This window comes from Strigops habroptila, chromosome 11 (genome assembly GCF_004027225.2).
Source record: "Strigops habroptila isolate Jane chromosome 11, bStrHab1.2.pri, whole genome shotgun sequence".
Classification (NCBI taxonomy): Eukaryota; Metazoa; Chordata; class Aves; order Psittaciformes; family Psittacidae; genus Strigops; species Strigops habroptila.
Window position 1 is genome coordinate 11,574,111 of NC_046360.1, and position 22,661 is coordinate 11,596,771.

At 42.2% G+C, this 22,661-nt stretch overlaps 1 protein-coding gene across 5 annotated transcripts in view; it reads left to right on the top strand.

Moving 5' to 3' along the window:
- GCN1 (GCN1 activator of EIF2AK4) overlaps positions 1-22,661 on the top strand; it is a 42,704-nt gene that overhangs the window by 9,544 nt on the left and 10,499 nt on the right. For all 5 annotated transcript variants that reach the window (XM_030502068.1, XM_030502069.1, XM_030502071.1 and 2 more), the window contains 33 exons: positions 1,513-1,665; positions 2,457-2,549; positions 3,235-3,310; positions 3,487-3,646; positions 4,553-4,742; positions 4,863-4,987; positions 5,324-5,502; positions 5,677-5,770; positions 6,337-6,450; positions 6,628-6,826; positions 7,312-7,467; positions 10,142-10,323; positions 10,600-10,680; positions 11,160-11,303; positions 11,969-12,096; positions 12,279-12,468; positions 12,864-12,934; positions 13,876-14,041; positions 15,024-15,218; positions 15,409-15,655; positions 16,010-16,131; positions 16,427-16,541; positions 17,112-17,291; positions 17,625-17,845; positions 18,577-18,645; positions 18,793-18,931; positions 19,030-19,226; positions 19,566-19,708; positions 20,494-20,611; positions 20,773-20,988; positions 21,327-21,491; positions 21,906-22,067; positions 22,508-22,600. In XM_030502068.1, the coding sequence (XP_030357928.1) occupies positions 1,513-1,665; positions 2,457-2,549; positions 3,235-3,310; positions 3,487-3,646; positions 4,553-4,742; positions 4,863-4,987; positions 5,324-5,502; positions 5,677-5,770; positions 6,337-6,450; positions 6,628-6,826; positions 7,312-7,467; positions 10,142-10,323; positions 10,600-10,680; positions 11,160-11,303; positions 11,969-12,096; positions 12,279-12,468; positions 12,864-12,934; positions 13,876-14,041; positions 15,024-15,218; positions 15,409-15,655; positions 16,010-16,131; positions 16,427-16,541; positions 17,112-17,291; positions 17,625-17,845; positions 18,577-18,645; positions 18,793-18,931; positions 19,030-19,226; positions 19,566-19,708; positions 20,494-20,611; positions 20,773-20,988; positions 21,327-21,491; positions 21,906-22,067; positions 22,508-22,600 (4,883 nt within the window). The remainder of the gene's footprint in view (positions 1-1,512; positions 1,666-2,456; positions 2,550-3,234; positions 3,311-3,486; positions 3,647-4,552; positions 4,743-4,862; positions 4,988-5,323; positions 5,503-5,676; positions 5,771-6,336; positions 6,451-6,627; positions 6,827-7,311; positions 7,468-10,141; positions 10,324-10,599; positions 10,681-11,159; positions 11,304-11,968; positions 12,097-12,278; positions 12,469-12,863; positions 12,935-13,875; positions 14,042-15,023; positions 15,219-15,408; positions 15,656-16,009; positions 16,132-16,426; positions 16,542-17,111; positions 17,292-17,624; positions 17,846-18,576; positions 18,646-18,792; positions 18,932-19,029; positions 19,227-19,565; positions 19,709-20,493; positions 20,612-20,772; positions 20,989-21,326; positions 21,492-21,905; positions 22,068-22,507; positions 22,601-22,661) is intronic.

Consider the following 22,661-nt stretch of genomic DNA (forward strand, 5'->3'; position numbering starts at 1 on the left):
TTTCCCCTTAAAGTCTGTTTTGCCTTCAAGTTTATAAAGATGTTTTCTCTCCTTGTATAACCAGCATCGCTGCCCATTGTGCTGTCGTTTATATACCCCCAAAGCAATTTTTGATTCCATTATTTTTGTCTTACACTTAAATTGTAAGGTTTCTAGCTCAGGGACTTTTGTTTTATATAGCACCAAGCACACCAGGATCCTGCTCTGTGGCATTGACTCTTGGAAGCTAAAAAAAAGAAATAAACTTTTTTAAATTGTGTTTGAAATTAAGAACTTAAATTCTAAACTTTTGGTGATTCTTTTGAGGTTTGTGTCTGTTGGTCTTATCCCCTTTGACTTCAGCATTTCATCCACGGGTCGACAGGCGATCAGTCTGATGCCCGTCTGTGAGCTCTCCCTTTCCTATTGATGCAGTATGAATCAAAAAGATGGTATACATTTGCTTAAAAGATCAATAACTCAATGTATTGTGTAGGTACAATGAATTACCCATCACTTTTTCAATATGGATACGAGTGAAAGTGTACTTCTGCACTTTACTATTGTAGCTACCAGGATTTTCTGTGCTATCATAGGGCTGAAAAAACCACTCTGAAAACTCCTTGGGTATCACAGAATGGCAGAACTTTCAGAGGCATCAGTATCACAGAATCACAGAATGGTCTGGGTTGGAAAGGACCTTAAAGCTCATCTAGTTCTTAAAGCTCATCGGAAGTTCATCTAGTCCCCTGCCACAGGGAAATATGGCAAACTGGATGTTGCTCATGCTTGCTATGGGCAAAGGGGATTACTTGTGTGTGATGTGTGCAGCTGTTCAGGGGATTAAGGCTCAAGATACATTCTAAAATAATTTGCTCACCACTGGAACAGTGACTGCCATCGCTTTGATGCACCCAATGAAGCGTCCAACTGGAGCATAAAAAACGCCCAGAGATTCCAACTCTTACAGGTTTATAGTTAAAACACAACTTCTAAATACTCAATGTAGAAAATCACGATGTCTTTTAGTTTCTTTTTCAGTATTGTGTGTGAGATGTTGCTTCTGGAGATACCAGGAACACCTGTCTCAGTTTCCGTGGAAGTGGGGGTCACAGACCGGGGGATTCCTTGACTTGTGAATGTTTGAAGTGGAAAAGATGGTCATGGCTTGCCAGGAATTTACTTTCCCTCTCTTAGGGAAATATAATCCTTGAAGTCAGACTTCCTGTGATTTGAACCAGTTCTTTTAATGTAACTGAATTAGCATTTTCTTTTGCATCCCATGAATGGGAACTCATATTGAGATAGGACTGTTCTATCTGTGAGGAAAGGACTAAAGTGGTTATCATCTAGATTTCCATAGTTCATGTTTAACAATAGTTGTGACTGGCAGATACTCTGGGAGACTTACAGTCTTTCCAGTATGTATCTGATTCCTTTCCTTGTCTCACGACAACAGAACTGTTGATACCCTTGTGGTATGAAGTGTGAAAGACCATGTTGTTTTGTAACTTGTCTCTGCTGTCTCCTCAGGTGACACGTTATTACAGGGAATGGACTTGCTGCCAATGCTGATCCAGACAGTAGAAAAAGCTGCATCTCAAAGTACTCAGGTTCCCATGGTAACTGAAGGAGTTGCTGCAGCTTTGTTGATCTGCAGGATATCTGTAATTGAGGGACAAACTGGTAAGGTCACAAAACATCTAGTAGAGTCCAATACAGACAGGTTTTAAGGGATACCATTTTTTTCTTGACAACATGCATGAGACAGTATTCCTTAATCTGTGTATTGTTTCTGCATAGAGAATCATTGCCTTTTTGTAAACCAGGGAAGAATTTATTCCCATCTCTGTTATGTCAGTGAAGAATTTTTGCTCTTCTGTGGCTTTGTGAATTGCAGCTTCCATTCACCTAAGGCAATATTCCTCCGTATCCTGACAGAAGGCATTCACTCAGACCTTACATGCTAGGACTCGATTGATGCATTTAAAGTATTACTTGCTTGTTATTTGACTAGTATTTTAACAAACCGTCTTTGGAAAGCATGAGGACTGGAATTATTGTCCTCCATTAGAGGATATTACAAGAACTGTCTGAGGTCATACAACTGCCAGGATATATAATCCAGGCATGTTCTGTCCATCAGAAGCAACACACCACTTTCCTTATTTTATGAAGGCTTGCCCTATGAAAGGTTAAGATGAAACAGACTTTACATGTCACAGGTGCTAAGTCAGAGAAATACATTTTTGTCAGCAGGTGTTTTTTGAGCATGCTTATGGCTTTGGATTAGAGAGATGAGCAACAACTGACCATGTTGAGCAGACTTCAGAGCTGTCTTTATAACTGAAGAAAAGTAAAGCTAGATGTAACCTGATTGATTTCAGGAGACGGAATTCTGCTGTATTTTATGTATGCTGGTGAGTTCTGACTTATTTTGAAACATCCTTGATAGACATCTGTTCTTTTCCTGTCAGAGTCTAAGCTGAGTGGTTTCTGGCAGCTGATTCTGGATGAGAAAAAACAAATCTTTACATCTGAGAAGTTCTTGCAGTCTGCATCAGAGGAAGGTAAATTGTCGGTTATTTTATATCCAATTGCTGTTTAACTAGTATTTAGTACTTACAAGAGCTAATACTGCTATTATCCCTGTTCTGTGATCCTTGGAAGGTACAGTTTCAGATTAAAATGAAGAGTGTACTCTTTCAGAAGAGTGTACTCTTTCAGAAGTACATCTAGACTAGTTTAAGCTTGACAATGAATTAATTTACTTCTTAATGAGCCTGAGTTATACAAACCAAAGGGCCTAGTAACAGTTGAAGCTCAGAAGATGCTATGAGGTAAAATACCAAGGCTACTATTCAAATGGCATTATGCCATGTATATGAATTCAGTACACATTTTATTGTCACTGAAGGCATTTCATCAGGGCTTGGGAATTAACAGTATTGGTGCAGTGAACATGGTGTTTATCATCTGGTTTGCTCTGTTGACTTAGATAAAAATAGGTCACGCATAGTGGTCAGGAAACTTCTGCTGGTATCCAGCTAACAACATTTCTATGAAACCATGGTTCTGTTTCCAGTCTTGGCAGATCTGAGTTGGATTTGTCTCTAGCTCCACTGCGATTATGTAGAGACTTGGTTTGGGTAGCTATTTTAATGTGTCCCGCTTGCTATTTGTTTGTTTTCAGGTAAAAAAATGTGTTTCCTTATGAAGCCTCATGCTATTTTAAACATTTGTCTTTTCCCACAGCAATGTGTACAGTGCTGCAGCTGACAGAGCGCCTTCTCTTGGATCATGCACAGCGGCTGCCTGAAAGTAAAGTTCAGTACGTAGAGTGCACTTGCTGCCACTGATCTGTGTCTGATCCCTGAATGTTAATGTGGGCAGTGGAGAGGGTAGGCTTGGGACTTTGCACAGAATGTTGAACTCTTTGTGCTTTTCTGCCCAGTTGGTTTGCAGAGGTGCCTCCCTTGCTAAAGCTGTTTATTTCTCTGTTTTCAGGCAGTATCACCGTGCCCTTGTTGCAGTTCTGCTGAGTCGCACCTGGAATGTTCGAAGACAGGCCCATCAAACAGTTAAGAAGCTCTTGTCCTCTCTGGGAGGGTACAAACTGGCCTATGGGCTCTTGGAGGAGCTGACAGTGGTTCTCAGTTCTCATAAGGTGAGTAGTTAAGAAGCCTAGTCTCTGCTTAGATCTTTGTATGCTGCCAGTCATCTCCCTACCCTAGATTTGCTGTTAGTATTGACATACAGTGTGATATGAAGATGATTCGGTTTCACATGACCTCCTAGAATGCCACTTGGTATTAGATCACTGCATATTACTGTATCATTGTCTATGGTGTGCCTAATATACACAGAAGACATATTATTTCAAATTATTTGGGGAGGATGCTCTAGTTTTCCATGTCCTTCTATTATTTTGATCAAAATTTAATCCCTGCTGAAGGACCAAGTGCTTCGTTCCTTTCTTGGTATCTTAGGTCTTTGGCCCTGGCTTTTATAGCTCAAGCTGCCTATTTAAAACAAAAGTAATATAAATGCTTTAGTAGCAACTATTATAAAAATGAAAAGAAAAAAGGAAAGAGAGTGCTATGTTACTGGGCATGCTGCTAAGCCAGCACCATGTCAAGTTGTGTAATAGATAAAGTTACATGAATTAGGTACCAAGGCTGGGACTTGAAAGTGGTCTTCCTGTATCATAGATACAGCCTGAATAATGTGTTTTTGAAAAGATATTGGGTAAGATGAGACTGCGGAAGTTGGGTGTCCTGTTCCCAGCCAGCTGGTTCAACCTTGTCAAAGTCTTCCTTGCCAAAAATGATAATTTTAGTTTTATTTTACCCTGGCTTGCCAAATCTAGTATAGTCCTCCATTCTTAGTCTTTCTGTCACTGTGCTTCAGTTCCACTGTTATCCTTTATCCCTTCTATCCTTGGAGAACTTCAGGTGTTGGTGCTGACAGAGGCAGACAATTGTTAGTATTCAGTATGGTATTACTGTGGGGAAGTGTGTTTAGGGCTCAGGAAGGCTTGATGTGATGTGTTGATGACAAGTTGTCCACTCAGGTTCTGCCTCATGAGGTCCTGGTGACGGAGTTGGGAGAGCTGTCAGAGCTAGGAAAGACATACGTTCCTCCCCGTGTCTTTCATGAGGCACTCTGTGTCATCTCAAGTGTGGCAGGGCTTGATGTGGATTCCGTTGAGCCAGAAAAGCTGGCGCTGGAGATGCTGCTGGTGAGCCATCATCCATCTGTAGGTGAGTGGAGGGATAAGACCATTCTCATGGCCAGTGTATGGAGTCTTTATCTTGCCTTTTTAGTTTCATTGCATTGGCATTCTGCTTCATGTTTACTTGGTCATGTATTATTCTTGCTAGTGGCAGTGCAGCCAGGCCTTTGGCCAACCCTCCTCATCAAGATGAAGATAGATCCAAAGGACTTCATTACCAAACACCTGAATGACATACTGCCCAGGATCACTGCGTACAGTCTGGAGAACCAGGTGATAAACTTGTTCTTTCCCTGTGTTAGTTTTGGGAGATGCTTTGGCAGAGGAGAGTTTTCTGGAGGAGTAAAGTACCAACTGATCTATAAGGAAGAAGATCTGTCTAAAATGTGGGGAAAAGGCAAATTCAAAAAGAACAACTGGTGCAAAGGAGCTGGGATTGAAGGGGGAAAGAATGTGTACCAGCAACTGAGTAGAACTTTAGATAAGATACAATCACCCACTGAATAAGGAATTAGGAATTTCAGCATAATTTCCTCAACAGGGCATACTTTCTTGAGACAATTTCAAGGAATACCGATAATATTGTTTTCTCCTTTGTTTTCTTGATAGTCATCTATGAATGCAGTGGGATCTCTCTCTCTGCTTTCACCTGGTAGAGTGCTACCACAGCTCATCAGCACTATCTCAGCATCAATGGAGAATCCAGCTCTGTGCCAGGTTACTCGAGAGGAATTTGCCATCATGAAGACACCAGAGGGAGAACTGTACGACAAATCTATAATACAGAGGTGAGACTTTGTAACTTCTTTTCTCTGTGCACCAGGGGATTGATTGCTGCTGGCATCTAGGCAATGCATGAGTGCGTTTGTTAGAGGCTTTTTCTGTACAGGAGTTACCAGATTTGTGTGTCTGGATCTTAGTTCAGAGCAGTGCTGATTCTCTTCTCTACTTTTCCTTCTTAGTGCTCAACAGGATAGTATGAAAAAGGCTAACATGAAGAGGGAGAACAAAGCTTATTCCTTCAAGGAACAAATCATTGAGCTGGAGCTGAAGGAGGTGAGTTAATGGGAAGAGGAAAGCCAGGCCGGTCACTACTATCTCATCTGTTTTGTTGCATGGCTTCTGCCATATGTGTATCTCCTGTAACTTGTTTTGTAAGGGTTGTTAAGTAGATGCTTTCATCTTGTTGACAGCCATCAGTTCAGTTCAGTCTGGCCAGAGTGATGGGTGTAGGTGGAGGGAAGAATTTGGTGAAAGGAAGGAAATGTACCAGGTTGACTGGAGCATTCTTTGAATAAAGCTTGGCTTTGGTTTGCTCTGGGGAGGATGATGTGCCCATCCACTGTATAAAGAGCTGGTCAGCTCTTTTTAATGATAGCGGATAATTTGTGACCAATTAAACATGAGAAACTGATGTTTTGCTGCTAGTGGGACACTGAAGTGGTGTAACCTGCAGATTTCCATTTTGTGTCTTCACTTCAGAGTGATATGCTTGGAGGAATATTTTGATACTGTTTTAAAAGTAAATTGCAAAAAATCCCCAATGTGTCTAACTTTCTACTTAGTTGAGGGGATGGTGTTAATAGCTCCTGGTTAATAATGTCCATTGCTCTCTACTGCAGGAAATAAAGAAAAAGAAAGGAATAAAGGATGAGGTGCAACTGACCAGCAAGCAGAAGGAGCTGATGCATGCACAGCTGGAAAGGGAGTCTCAAATAAGAAAACGGCTGAAGGAGGTAAGTTTTGATGGTCTTTTTTGCCAGCTACCAGGGTCCAGGTCATTTTGATAAAAGGAATAGAGAATATTCAGCAATGCCCTGTTTGTTTCTTTCATTAGAAATTAGATTTGACAACTTGATGATTTTGGTTTTTGTTTTTTTTTAATGGTAACTTTTGAATTATTTCTTTTACAGCTTGATAATGAGCTGGAAACAGCTCTCGGACTCCTGGACGCTGTTATAAAGAGAAAGCCTCCTGGTCTAACTCAGTACATCCCTGCTCTCGTCAGTTCCTTCTTGCCACTTTTTCGATCACCTTTGGCTGCTCCAAGAATTAAGGAACCTTTTCTTTCCTTAGCTTCCTGTGTCATGCCTGCTCAACTGAAAACCTTTGGTTAGTATTTGCAGTTGTCATTTAAGGGCAGGGTGCATTATTTTTATGGCAGGACAGTGGAAATTCTTGCTTTTACAAGCTGTGGTTCATGACCATTTGCCACAGAAAGCCAAGGGGAAGAACCACCCTGGAACAGTGCTTAGGGAGATGACTGCAAAGTCCCAGAGATCCTGTTGCTGGATAAGACTGAGTCCAAAGACAAGGAGTTGTCTAGTCATTGTGATCACCTCTAAGTAGCAGTTGGTTGCAATGGTACTGTCTCCCCTGTGCATAGTTTGGAGGATGTGAACGTAACTCACACATATAACTTGTGAAGAAAGCTGTCCCCTGTAGGCCTCGGGGCTGTGCTTCCTTCCTTGCCTCTTGCAGCCTGGGCTGTTGCCCAAATCTTTGCTGTAATTCTTTGGTCTGCGTTCTTGGGGATTTTTCTCTCAAGAAATCTTTGGCTTTAGTCCTCTCATGGATTCTTTATTCTTTCATACCAGGTACTTTAGTGAGCCATGTGACCTTGCGCCTGATGAAACCAGAATGTGAATTAGACGAATCCTGGTGTCAAGAAGAGCTGCCTACTGCTCTGAACAGAGTTGTTAACTTGCTGCATGCCCACACCATTCCTGGCCGAACAGGCAAAGGAGAGCCAGGTAAAAAGTATTGTAGATCCCTCTGACACCCCCCCATAACTCTGTGAGCTGTTTCAGTTTTTATGGTTCATGTAATGTTTTATAGGTGAGACTTTACTTTTTTCTTCTTCAAATTGAGTAAGTCTTCATAGATATGAAAAACCTTAAGGGTTTTTTTGTGGGGGGGTAGTAGTGGAAATGATGTTACAAGTATAGTAAGCATAGAAATAAAATAAGAGTATTTTTTTTTTAAAGTGGTTCATTCAGAAATAATAGTGAAATTAAGGTTCATCTTTGCCAAGGACAGTTCCTACCTTTCAACACCACTTAGCATAAGTGATTCAGTGAGACTTAAGTGGAAAGACAAAATAATTGCTTGTTATCTGTGATCTCAGCACTGAAGTGCCTGTGGCCTCTGCTTGTTTGCTGTGTAGTGCTGCAGTTCATGAATATTTTATTGTGGCATCTTTGTAGAAGCAGCAGTTCTTTCTCACTCTGACATGAAGGCAGGCACTGATATTTTTGCAGTGCAAAAGTACAATTTGGGTGAAAATGAACCTTTTTTGTTTGGTTATTTTTTTTACTGGGTTAGTTTTAATCTAGATCCTTTCCAGAATTTACTTCGTGATGGGGTGTGCAAGTACTTGTCCCGCTACACTGAAGATAATTGTACAGAAGTGGGAGGGTAGGTGTGCTGCCTTTGGAGGCTAGGATGACTTAGGCTGTCTTAAAGCATCTGTGTACTGTAGTGATAGAGGTGGTTCATCCAGGCTGTGGAGTTGTTCATCATGTAGTTCCATCAAAAGCTGCTGCGATGGATGATTTATATTTTTTCAGGGAAAGGTAGGATTCTGTTTGGACCCTTACCCCAGCAGTTCAGTTTTCCTCTTACTGTTCCGTTGCTAATCAGCTCTGCAGTTGTGTGACTGGCACATGTAATCTTCACAGCTGAGTAATGGCAATTGACCATGTTGAGCACCACTTCAGTGCTGAACATCTCAGTGATAATTCTCCACTATGCAATTTATTTCCATAATAAGTGCAAGTTCATTAACATTGGAATCCATTTTCAGGCTTATTTCCAGAAAGCAGTGGCAGGCTTTTCAATCCTTCAATATTTCCCACAGTGCTTAAATGAATATCTGATTTTTTTTTTCCCACTTCTGCAAGAGAAAGGAAATGGGTTCCATAGCACTTTGTTGGACAAGTTATGTTATACTCCCAAATGATTTTTCCTCATTTTCAAAGTTCTTCGGAGTGTAGTCTTGCAATATGATTTAGTAGAGTTTAGTTTCTTAAGTTACCATGAGACCTAAGAGAGACCATAGCTCTTTATAATGTGGATGATAAATCATTCATTGCTGAAACGCCAAGACACGTTTTATAATCTCTTTTGTATTGGTCAATACTGGCTACTGTGCTAATAGAACATTTATCTTCTAAGATCAAGCTTTCCTCCTCCTGCATATAGAGGAGCAGTTGCTTGAGCCTAAAAATAGCTGGCCAATAATTAAAAAAACAGGCAAAAAAAAAAAAAGCATAAGAGCAAACAGATACTGAGCAAATGGAAAAATCCCACATCAGAAATGGAGGGGTTTGACCTAAGCTGTTCATGTTGAACAGTTAGGAGCTTGCAGTGCTTTTGGTATTTAATATTTCTCCTTTGAACTACTTTTGCAGTGTCCGTGCCCTACATAAGCTGACTAATACTGCAGTATTGTATCTGCAGTGCTCTTCATTTGCATCTTAGAAACGTTATAGCTGGCATTTTCTGACAGCACAGAAAGTAGGTGCTTTCCCTAGATGTCTAATACTTGAATTTTAGCTGGACTAACTGGAGAGGATTGGAAGGAGCATTCCTCTCCCATAGCCAAGCCCCTGTGAGAAGGAAGGAGCAAAATCTTTACCAATAGGAATCCAAAAGCTTTAATTTTTCTCAAGGGAGGAGGAGAGGGAGTTGAGACTTGCACCAGAATTAGAGGAACCTCATTCTCAAGAATGCCATTGAAGACTGGAATGACAGGTTAGCTAGGTTGGTAGGAAGTGTTCAAAGGGAACGTAGCTGGCAAACAGGCACCTACTCAGGGACAAATGAACTTTGAAAGTGAATTAGTTAAATTGTATCAGATCCCCGTGTGGATCCTCAAGTGTTTCCAGGACAGACAAACTCTCACTTTTGCCTGTCTGTCTACAGTCCACTGAATTGCTTCAATTTCATTTACAGTGTGTATTTTCACACTGTTGAAGCATTGGAATTAATTTGGAATCCTAATGTGACTTAGTTAAAGCCAGTTCATTGGTGTTGCAAGCAACAATAATGGGGAGAATCATAGAATCATTTAGGTTGGAAAAGACCCTCAACATCATCAGGTTCAGTTGTTAATCTGATGCTGAAATGCCAAGTAGTACTGTTGGAGCTATACTGTTACTGCTAAGTGAAATGCCAAAGTGGTAGAGGCTGAACAGGTTGTGTGCACAGCTTTGAACAGGTTAAGTCCACATACACGTGTATGGAAAGCGTCCTTTAGACTGGGTTTCTCTAGGGGCATAGAAGTGAACCTCACATATTTGTACATAAGGCTGAAGCTGGACATATCCATTATGAGCTACCAAAGTGTACATGTTATGCCAGTCAGTATTAGAAACCAAGATGTGAGATCAGCTATGCTCACAGGATTGTATTTCCTTTTCCCAGGTGCTGCCCCATTGTCAGCTCCAGCATTTTCCTTAGTCTTTCCTCTCCTAAAGACGGTTATAACTGAGACACCCCATGACAGCGAAGACCAGGAGGAGTTCCTGGTCAGTATTCTGCAGATCCTTACGGTCCATGCTCAGCTGCGATCAACAGCAAATGGCCAGGCTTTGCTGGTGGATGAGGTGAGCAAGAGCTGTGGGGATCAGATGGCCTCCTTCAGCAGTTGTTCAGATGAGGCATGGGGTAAAGCAGAGGATGTGTAAACTGAACAAAGTAATTCTACAGGTTAGAGTTAACAATGTAAGATTGTTTTCTGTCAGAGGTTTTAGTTACCTGTCCTGCCTTAGGTTTTAATTGTGATGTTTATAAGGAGTGTCATACACAGGCATGGTACTTTGGAGTCACAAGACATAAGGCTTTTTCTCCTTCCTCTGCCTCTTCTCCCCTCAACCTTTCAGAATGGCCCAGAGCTGCTGCCCCGGAGGGACATGCTGGTTCTGCTGACCCGGGTGATAGGAACAGGTTCTCCACGGTTACAGGTGAGTCCTCTGCTTCATAACCATGACTAGGATTCTGCCTAAGTTTCATCAGCATCTAAATGAGGGAAATACACCCACCTGGCTTAAGTCTCTGAGGCTGGTGGTTGATACACTACCAGTGTTCTCCTGTGTTTATGCTATTCCTGGAATAAAATGTCTGCATCTTTTTTTCCTGGGGGTTTTATTGCACCAAACATCCTCATCAGTCTTCCACAGGTGACATTTTATTCCTTCTCTATGGCCTTGCTCTGTCAAGAAAAGTTCAGGAGTCGCTTCTCTGAGTGTTCTAAGGGATGAGATGGCAGAAAGGTCAATAATAGCAAAAAGGCAAACAGCTGGGTCTGAACTCATCAGTTCTTGCTTTTTGTCACTGATCTTTGAGAATTTCTTCTCTTGTGATAGCACTCAACCTCCCCCACGCTTGCTTTGACAGAAGAAGTCAGTGGTGGAATCTCTAATACTTCCTCATGGCATTTTAGGTTTTGGCTTCCAATGCACTGACCACCCTGTGCGCAAGCAGCAGCGGGGAGGATGGCTGTGCCTATGCAGAACAGGAGGAGATCGATGTGCTCCTTCGGGCCCTGCAGTCTCCATGTATGAATGTTCGAGATGCAGCTCTCAGGGTAGGTGGGAATCATTCAGGGTCATAGGTGAATGTTCTCTGACACTGATGAAGAGAGGCTTCAGTTCTGGTAGTGTGTCTGCAGGAGGAGGCAGTAGCTACTCAATGCTTTAAGTAATGCTCTTTGTGCTAGATTTATCTTGGGTCTACCCACACCTTTCTTTTGTTAAAACAGGTGTAATTATAACAACTTTACATCTTCTATTTAGAGTTGCATAGAGCTTAGTCTTAGAGAAGCTGTCAAAAAAATCTTGTGTCTGTATTGGGCCCAGTGTTTTTGGAAAGCTTCAGGCTTAGTCACTTCTTAAGAACATAAAGAAAAAACCCAAGGGTGCCTGGTTTTCTTTGTCATTAAACAAATTTCAACTTAGCTTACCTGAGCTGGCTTCTCTGTGCTTAGAAGTAGAAAAGACTGTAGTCAGCAGAGCACAGCCTAGTGCCTACTTGCCTCTCTGCAACTGCCTATGGAGTGCTATTCTTGAGTTTCACCGTTTCACCATTTCACCTGGAAGTCCTTGATCAGCACAGGCAGTGTACTGCACAAGAAAATGTGAATTTTGACACCTTCAACCACTGAGAGCTTGACTTAGCAAAAGTTGTAAGTGTTTTAAAGCATCTGTTTCTAAAATCAGATCCTTACACTGATTTTCCTGTGAACTAATTCAGGGACTGATGGAGCTACAAATGGTTCTACCAACCCCAGACAGTGATGAAAAGAATGGACTGAATCTGTTGCGTCGCCTTTGGGTAGTGAAGTTTGACGTGGAAGAGGAGATTCAGAAGTTGGCAGAGAGGTAAGAGTTCTTCCTGGCTGGTTGGATTGTGACGGGACCTCTCTTCTGCTCCCCTTATGGAGCAGTGGCAGGGGTTTTGCCTCCCGTAGGTGGAGAGCAGCTTTAGGTCACCTCAATACCTACATGCAGCTGTGGCTTTTCTTGCTGAAGGGTGATCTATCCCCTCTTTGTGTGTGCTGCAGGTTGTGGGAGTCAATGGGTCTGGAGCTGCAGCCTGACCTCTGTTCTCTGCTGATCAAAGATGTCATCTACCATGAAGAAGCTGTGCGACAAGCAGGTGCTGAAGCTCTTTCCAGAGCTGTAGCTCAGTATCGAAACCAAGCAGCAGAGGTCATGAATAAACTTACAGAGATTTACCAGGAGAAGCTCTATGTAAGTACTCTTGTCCTAAGGGATTGACAGGCAGAAGCTTGTGCTTTTTATTAATCACTTTTCCTTTTGTATGACTTGAGGATGTGCATGAAGCCTACTGTTGCTGTGTTAGAGCTTATCACAGACTTTATTGTCTTGAGCCTTAAGCTGTCAGCCAGTAGTGGCAGCATTGTACAGATGAAGATGTGCCTTAGGTGACACAAGAAGACTGTGGCAGAGCAGGGTCAGTCCAAGTCGTTTTGGGCCTAAACTGCTAGGTTTTTTACTATGCTCTTCTGCTAGTGGTATCATACCTCTGTGCAGTGTTACAAAAGGGCATTTCAGGTATGGTGACAGTGTTCTCTGCATGCGTGTCCTTGGAAAAGGCATTCCGATGACATTTTTTCTCTTTCCAGAGGCCACCTCCAGTTTTGGATGCTTTGGGACGAGTGATATCTGAATCACCGCCTGACCAGTGGGAAGCAAGGTACAGTCATCTTCAGATTGGTCTCATCACTTCCTGGGCATCCAGACGAGGTGTTCTAGGTTTTTATTTAGAAGTTCAGGCAGTGGAGACATAAGGGAATGTTAAAAGAGCAAAGTACATGCAGTTGTATTGACTTGCTGGTTTCATGTGTCCTTCGGGTAGAGAATATTTGTGCCCCTGAAGCAGGCTGGGCAGGCCAAAGTGAAATGCTCTCAGTTCCAACAAAGTATTGGGCACCATCTTCCCTATGTACTGATAAGAACAGAGTCTTTCTCCCTTAGACTGCCTGATTTTTGGCTTATTTTCCTGTATTCCCACCTCTGTGTGGGCAATTGATTGTTTCAAGAGCAGCAGTGCAGGCCTTAATGAACTGGACAAATTCCAATTGGGGTAATTACTTTTCTGTCTACTTGTATGCCCTATACAGGCTTAATTGGAGATGATCTTGTTCACTACCTGTCTTAAGCTAATCTGCTCTTTAGTGCTGATGTACCTTATTGTAAAGCTGTTGTATTTCAGCAGTAGGTGATCTTGATCACTTGAAGTGATCCTTGGGTCTTTGTTGGCTCAGGTGTCTGTAATGCTTAATCAGGATAGAAGTCGTTACATGGCTGAAGGATTGTTTGTCCTTTTAGGAACCTGCAGCATGGGCTTATGTAATGAAATGAATGTAAGTTGGACGCTGAAGCTCTTCAGTTTCACAGAATCATAGAATGGTTTGGAAGGGACCTTAAAGTTCATCTAGTTCCAACCCCCTGCCACAGGCAGGGACACCTTCCATTAGACCAGGTTGCTCCATGCCCCATCCAGCCCCCTCTTGGAAAGGTTTTGTCATGGTTCTCTCTCCATTTCTGTAATGTACTAGTGATAACAAATGTGACTGTGACCTCAGGCGAATTCTGTGGGAAGTCAGTAAACTTACAAGCTCACCATCTTTACAGGTGTGGCATAGCTTTGGCCCTCAACAAGCTCTCACAGCATCTAGACAGTTCTCAGGTGAAGCCCCTCTTCCAGTTTTTTGTACCGGATGCTCTGAATGATCGCAGTCCTGAAGTCAGGAAGTGCATGTTGGATGCAGCTCTTTCAACGCTCAACACTCATGGCAAAGTAAGTCTGAATGTTTCTCTCTCTAGCGGTGGAAAAAGATGGAATGAAAAAGTAGATAATGTGTTGGAGTCCAGAGATTTATTTTTTAAATTATGTATTTTGTCTTTTTCATTCCTTAGAGGTTGCTGTTACTTGTGACACCTGAAAACTTTCATGTAGTAGGAATTGAGTGTTCAGGGTTGTTCTGTTAGTGACTAGTGTTAACTAAGTGTAGTTCTTCCCTGTTATTGCTATATAAAAGAAATAGCCCTGAATCATTTGGAGTTAAAATGGTATAAAACTAGAGTAATAAAAGTAAAATCAGACCACAGATCTTTTAATCCTGGGAAGGTGAGAATTCCTTTTAAGGTCTCATGCAATGCAAAATGTGAAAGTTTGCCAGTGGTTGGCTTAACTAAACTGAAACACAACTGGAGTCATTCAGAGAATTGAGGACCATCCTTATTCTCATTGCTAGCCCTTCTCCAGCAGTGCTAGGTGGGGAAGGCGTGCAGGGTGTAAATTGCTCAGCTTCAGTTTTCCTCATATATGCCAGTCACCAATTCTGGACAGCCCTCTGCATTCCTGATAAGCCCAAGACATTTGCAGTATTTTCATATTATTCCTTCCTTCTGTTTCTCAGAAAAGCAGTGTGAAGTTTGGTTTATGTTTCTGTTGTCCCTTTGCAACTGGAGCAAGCAAAGGAGAGGTGCTGGTGTTTAGCCTAGCAGTCTGGCCCAGGTGTTTGCCTTATTTCTGGTAGACGTCAGACCGGCAGTGCTGGGGGATCTAATTTTTAAGAGCTAACTTCTCTCTAGCGGGAAATACTTGTTGCCTGTCGGGATGGCACGAGGTTTTATGTGATGTGACACATTAAATGAACTGTAAATACAGTGTGATTGTTTGGTTTTTTGGCTCAGAGAAGAACAAACAAGTCCACTGAGCATGGCAAATCTCATCCCGAGTGGACTCTAGTGGCAAGTTCTGTGGTTTTGTTTTTCAGGACAATGTTAACTCTCTCTTGCCAGTGTTTGAAGAATTCCTGAAAAATGCTCCTAACGATGCCAGTTATGATGCTGTCAGGCAAAGCGTGGTCATTCTGATGGGCTCACTGGCAAAACATCTGGACAAGAGTGACCCTAAAGTGAAACCAATTGTTGGCAAACTGATAGCAGCCTTGTCCACACCATCTCAGCAGGTAGGCGCTGCCTTGGAGGAGCTCCCAGGTTCCATGCAGAGGCAGGTTAACTCCATGATGCTTCCAGGGATGTCAGAGAGATGAAAGTTGGCTTTGGTGACAGAAAGCTGTCACTGTGGATGCAGGCTAGGAGGAAGTTTTGTTGGTGATGCGTATTTTGTGATCTGATAGCTGGTGGATTGCCTTACAGGTTCAAGAGTCAGTGGCAAGCTGTTTACCACCTCTGGTGCCTGCAATTAAGGAGGATGCAGGAGGAATGATACAGAAGCTGATGCAGCTGCTTTTAGAGTCTGATAAGTATGCTGAGCGCAAAGGTGCAGCTTATGGGCTGGCAGGCCTGGTGAAAGGCCTTGGCATCCTCTCTCTCAAGCAGCAGGAGATGATGACTACACTGACTGATGCTATCCAGGACAAGAAGAACTTCCGTCGGCGTGAGGGTAAGGGGAAAAAGCTTTTCCCTCCAAATATTTAATATTTCTTTTGTACCTGCTACCGATGTGGTCAGATCAAATGATACCTGAACCTCTGTCATTTACATTTATTTTACTAATGTTTGCACAGAAAGGAATGGGAAGTGTCTGTCATGAGGCCACTGATTGTGTATAGTGTCCTAAAACTGCTCTATTTGCATTGTGGTGGAAGAAGGGTTTCTGGTCCTAGACCAATATGCATGTGGCTCTCCCTCCTGTTTTCAAAGGCAGGTGTTTCTGGGCAGGCTCCTGCTTTCTGTGGGATAGTACATGTTAAATGAAGTTGTATTTTCCTCTGACTGTTCTTTTTGGGTTTTTTAGGGGCTCTGTTTGCTTTTGAGATGCTCTGCAGCATGCTTGGAAAGCTCTTTGAACCCTATGTGGTTCATGTGCTACCTCACTTGCTGCTTTGTTTTGGAGATGGGAACCAGTACGTGCGAGAGGTAAGATGCCTTAAACTTCTGAGGACATACAGTGTTAAGAGAAAACTGAAAAGGAATAGATATGAATGCTGTTTGTAACAAGGCAAATTGAGATCCCGTGAGATACCGCTAATATCAACTGGGTCTTAATAACTGAAAGCATCCTATTTCATTGGGTGTTAATTGGGAACAACTTGGCTAGCCACATCATTTTATGGAGGCGCTATTGTACATGAAGGCTTTGTTCTCATTGAGTCTCTGAGGAAGGAAAAAACGTGTTGTGACACAGCTTGTGAATATTCTCTTCTCCTTGCAGGCTGCAGATGACTGTGCCAAAGCCGTGATGAGCAACTTGAGTACTCATGGGGTGAAGCTGGTTTTGCCATCACTTCTTGCAGCACTGGAAGAGGAATCCTGGAGAACTAAAGCTGGTATGGACCCAATATCTGACAGACATGATGGAGAGTAACCCACAATTCCCTTCACTGTCATGCCCCTTGTTTATTCCTTCATTCCTGCAGGAGGCTGTGATAGTTTATTGTCTCATAAGGGACTGTGGAATTTTCAGCTTTTGAGATACAAATGAGTTCCCTGACACATTTGAGTAACATTTTCCCCCCTGGCAGATTCAAGGGACACTTTTTACCCCCTATCCCTTTACTCCAGAAGTACTCCAGAAGCTGGAAGTTGTGTCCATGTCCTGTTTTCTTCCACACCCTCCCTTCTTTTCCCTGGTATATCTCTCTACAAGTACTCCAGAAGATGGAAGTTCCCCCCGCCTCTTTCTTTTCCCTAGTTTAAAAAAAAACCCAACCAAACCTCTTAGTGTCTTTAAGTGGCACAGAATGGCTTAATGCATTTCAGCCACTAGTCATTCTCTGACTAGTACATTTGAGTTTGAGGTAAATGTGATCATCTCATATCTTTTCTTAATGCTGTGTACTGTTTTGTCTTTTCTTTTGTTATTTCTTTTTCTTTCCTTTTGCATACTTCCTGCACAGGGTCAGTGGAACTGCTGGGGGCTATGGCATACTGTGCTCCCAAACAGCTCTCTTCCTGCTTACCCAACATTGTGCCAAAACTGACTGAAGTGCTCACAGATTCCCATGTGAAGGTGCAGAATGCAGGTCAGCAGGCTCTCAGGCAGATTGGGTCTGTCATCAGGAATCCAGAGATCCTGGGTAAGAACCGTCTGCATCTCTAATATCCTGACATGACCGTGGTTTATAGTAGCAAGGTTTATGTTCCCAATGTTTAGGATTAAATGCAAACTTCTATAGAAATTAAACTACTCCTAGAAAAGTATAACATGGAAACTTAACAGCAGCTGTCAGCTCCAAGGCTTTAAAAATCCATTCTCTCAGCTAATGTGAATAGGGTTTCTCCTGTCCTTAGGCTGCCAGTTGCTTTAGGAGGATCTAAAACACCCAATGAGAGAACACCAGCTCACCCTGACATGCGTTTTTGTTCTATGTACAAATAAAGTCTTTTCTCTCCTGTTTAAAAATGTCTAGCAATCACTCCAGTTCTGTTGGATGCTCTCACTGACCCCTCCAGGAAGACACAGAAGTGTCTGCAGACTTTACTGGATACCAAATTTGTCCATTTCATTGATGCTCCATCCTTGGCATTGATCATGCCAATTGTCCAGAGAGCTTTCCAAGATCGTTCCACAGACACCAGGAAGATGGCTGCCCAGATCATCGGGAACATGTACTCCCTGACTGATCAGAAGGTGCCGTGCTAAGAGCGCTCTCCGACTCGTGCTGTATTTTCTGTGTAGGAGATAACAGAGCAAGCACTAGAGAGAATTTATTTGTTCTGGGGATTTTGCTGTTAAAATAGACAATATTAGAATCCATGCAGCTTCTTTAATTAAATATATGTAGATGAACAGATAGTAGCTATAAAACCGGTGATAATTCTCAGGTGCTTAAAGCTGTTGGCTTTGTACTTTGGTCACCTAGTTATTACCAGATTTATCCCTGCAAAAAGGTCTTGTAATTTTTACCCTATAAGAAATGCCTTAACAAACAAACAAGCAAAACCAGTACCAGTGAAACACAGATCAGCTGCTTACAAATGGATCCAAGGTTTGTTTGAAAAGTATTTGTAAAACCTCACTGGAGGCTAAGGAGCTGTGTTTAATTTTGGTACTGATAATCTCTACCTTTAAACCTTGTGTAAATGTTAAGAGTGTTGGATTTTCCTTAGATACGAAGTGCTGGGTTTTGAGTGAGCTTGAGTGAGCATCAGAAAGGTTGTGAGTGATCTGCACAGAGCTAGTGTTGTTTTTTGGACTTGCAGAACAATTCAGTGTGCTGATTGTGAAAGCAACTGATGAAACTCTCAGGATGTTAAGGATGATTGCTAATAAAAAGGGGCTGAATGCCCTTTACATCAAGGTGACTTATGTTTCTTTCTTGTTTAGTATCTGGATCTTACTCTTTGGGGTCTTTGTTTCAGGATCTGGCTCCTTACCTCCCCAGTGTGACTCCTGGACTGAAGGCATCTCTGTTGGATCCTGTACCTGAAGTAAGTCTTTTGTACAAATACCATTTTCCTTCAGTGTGTTAGGTAGACTTTATCCTGATCTTCTGCAGGTCTGTAATCTGTCTGACACATTTGTCTCAGTAACTTTGACTGGACATTTTGCACATCTCTGTTTCTCTCTACTGTTAGGTGCGTACAGTGTCTGCAAAGGCCCTGGGGGCCATGGTGAAGGGTATGGGAGAATCATGCTTTGAGGATTTGTTGCCATGGCTGATGGAGACATTGACATATGAGCAGAGCTCAGTGGATCGATCTGGTGCTGCTCAAGGTGAGAACAGCTGTGTCTGAATACTGAGCTCAGACTTTCTCTCATTAGCTGCTTGTTTCTTGTGTATATCAGCTCTATTCCCTGCTGGTTTTCCTCAGGTCTGGCTGAAGTTATGGCTGGTTTGGGGGTAGAAAAGCTGGAGAAACTTATGCCAGAGATTGTAGCTACTGCCAGTAAAGTGGATATTGCTCCACATGTACGAGATGGTTATATCATGATGTTCAACTACCTGCCAATTACCTTTGGAGACAAGTTCACTCCCTATGTTGGTCCCATCATTCCTTGTATCCTTAAGGTATGTAGCAGAGGCCTGTAGAGTTTTATTTATTAGAGGATAAAAAGAACCCTTCAGAGTATTTTAAGTATGATTTGCAGTAATTGCAGAGCTGGGATATAAGAAAATGATATAAAAGAATTTAAATTATAAATTATTATTATTTCTTCTTCCATGTTATTTGCTTACTGTCTTTTGCAGTCACTATTAATTTCTTGAAATTACCTTTGTGCACTCACAGCTCTGTAGTTCATTTAGTTTTCATGGCTGAGAGAGGAAACATCATTTGTTTTCCTCCTCTTGGTTTTGTGTATTGTGCTGAAACCCCCAGCTGTCACAGACACTTCTCTCTCTGCTCAGGCACTGGCGGATGAGAATGAGTTTGTGCGGGACACTGCCCTGCGCGCTGGCCAGAGAATCATAAGCATGTATGCTGAGACTGCCATTGCGCTTCTCCTGCCTCAGCTTGAGGATGGCCTGTTCGATGACTTGTGGAGGATAAGGTAAGGGATAACCATCTTAACCACAGGCATTTCTCTTCTTGAAAGCTGGTGTGATTTAGACTCTATGTTGCTCCTCAAGGCAATGCAGAGACCTCCTGGGAAGCAAAAGCATGTATGTCTTTTTGCTTGTTGATTTGAATATGATGCCTTAGAGCACTGAGTCTGCAAGGCCCTGCCAGCGTGGATTAGGTTTTCTGCTACCTACTAGATGATTAATTCTGGTAGTGATTCTGAAAGACACTTCCAAGGCAGTTGATGTGGCAGTATTTAGCCCTCATACATTGTTTTTCATTTCTCAGAATGCTGAGTAAGTTATTGTTCTCCTGTGTATGGGAATGTGCAGTAGAGTGCTCACAACTAATGTCAGTTGCTCAAAAATCAGTTGTAGCTAAAAGGCTTTTGTCAGATGAGTGCTGCTGAGTGTGCTTATCCCAGGTGAATATCTTTTGGATGGAGACAGATAGTGGCAATGTTTTCTCTGGACATTGAATAGCCTGGACTCTAAAAAGGAACATTTTTCATTGCTTTGATACAGGAATTATCTCAGCCCCTTCCTTCCCTTTCTCTTTAGTGTGCTGCTTCTCAGTTGTGTAGGCAGACTGATCTTGTGTATCAGCCTGTGCAGCATTTCAGTGCTGACCCAGCTCCTTGCCTTGCATTTTGCTCATGTCTGTATTTGATTTTCTCTCATATTTAGACAGGTACTGTCTAAATACCCTGTTTGTAACACTTGACTTGCTCCCTCTTTGTAACACTTTGCAACACTTGACTTGCTCCTCTTGCAGGTTTAGCTCAGTTCAGCTCCTTGGAGATCTTCTATTCCACATCTCGGGAGTCACTGGAAAAATGACCACAGAAACTGCCTCAGAGGATGACAACTTTGGAACAGCCCAATCAAACAAGGTAAAGCTCTTCTTGTCTGCTGTGCCGTTTATTAAAATTATTTTTCTTTTCTCTTTTAATCAGCACGGAAAGCCTGCTGGCAAAATGTATTGATTAATCATGTATTTTGTTCTTAGAAGTTTCAGGGGTGGATAATAGAATGTTGTGCTATTTCTTTTCAGGCTATTATTAATGCTCTTGGTGTGGAGAGGAGGAACAGGGTGCTGGCAGGGCTGTACATGGGCCGCTCTGACACGCAGCTGGTGGTGCGTCAGGCCTCCTTACACGTCTGGAAGATTGTAGTCTCCAACACTCCTCGCACACTGCGGGAGATTTTGCCAACCCTCTTTGGGCTCCTGCTGAAATTTTTGGCCAGCACTTGTGCAGATAAGCGAACGGTGAGGAATGGGGTTAATAAAATTGAGTTTAGTAACCCTGCTACTGCAGGAGACCATGAACTGACTCCTGAAGAACACAGGATAATTCTTTTAAATCACTTCAAAGCTGTCATGAATTAAACTGTTCTGAGCATGAGAATGTCTGATTTCTGTCTTTGCTGAAGGCAACTGGGATGACAGTAAAACTGGTTATTTTATAATAGTAATGTTTTCATTCCTACTACTCTGTCTATACTTTGGACAGTAGCTTATGGTAAAAAGTTAACAGTTGCTCACAGTTCACCTTTTTCAGTTTTATAAAACAGGAAAATAGTTAATTAATACGCTTTCGGGTACAGGTTGCAGCACGGACATTAGGAGACCTTGTCCGAAAGTTAGGAGAGAAGATCCTTCCTGAAATCATTCCTATTCTGGAAGATGGACTGAGGTCAGACAAGAGTGATGAGAGGCAAGGAGTCTGCATTGGTTTGAGTGAGATAATGAAATCTACCAGCAGGGATGCGGTAAGTTGTATGTTGAAGGTGAAATCTCCACTTTCCTAGGTATTTATGTTCTGATGCAGGTATTGCAGTTGAGACAGATTTACACAGCTAGCACTGGATTTGTTTTATGGACTATATTCAGCTAACACATAGCTAACATGAGTTGCTGTTCAGGCAAATGTATGCATTTGTTTCTGTCAAGAAACTTAGAACATTACACTTCTATGAGATATAATAATAGGAATCATCATGAGATAGCCTTGGAGCACTGCAACTATTTGTGTTGATTAATCCTGCTTTTATTCCAATATATTTCATATATTTCAAGCAAACTGCAATTTAGTTTCAGTTGTGCAAATTCTGCCTTCTTCGCTACTTTACTGAGATGCATGTCTGTGCTTTAGAGATTCCGTAACTTTATCTCTGCATCTTTAGGTACTGCTTTTCTCTGAGTCCCTCGTTCCTACCGTGAGAAAAGCACTGTGTGACCCTCTGGAAGAAGTCCGAGAGGCAGCAGCTAAAACATTTGAACAGTTGCACTCAACAATTGGACATCAAGCTCTTGAAGACATCCTGCCATTTTTGCTGAAGCAGCTGGTAAGCATTGCTCAGCATCAGTCAACAACTTGATTAATGATGTTGTGGGACAAGTTTTGAATAATTATCTTAAAGGAGAAGCAGGATTATAGGGGCAGACCTTCCAGGAATGGCAACTCTATTTTGCCTCTTCCTTGTAGTTACCCTAGCCATTGGTAGGGGAAGGTCTTGTAGCTAAAGCATAGGCCTAAGAATTGCTGTATCTGGCTCTGCTATGGAATTGTCATCATTGCCTGTTTCAGTTGCTTGGCTGCTATGCCTGAAATCTTTCTGTTGTGACAGAAGAGCTTGGTTTGTGTTTTTCCTAGATAATAGGAGCATTTTTGGACGGAAGGGCTTGTGTGTTGGTTATATGATTACATGGTAAACTGTCACTTGAAGTAGTGTTTAGCTTGGTGTGTCACAAATCATCTCTCAGGTTTCTTTCTCTTTTCCCCTAGGATAATGAAGAGACATCTGACTTTGCTGTGGATGGTCTTAAACAAGTTATGGCTGTCAAGAGCCGAGTGGTGCTGCCTTATTTGGTGCCAAAGGTACAATTGGAAGCAAATCTTAAACTTCAGAACTGTGCTTTTTCCTCTGCTTGCTGCCAGT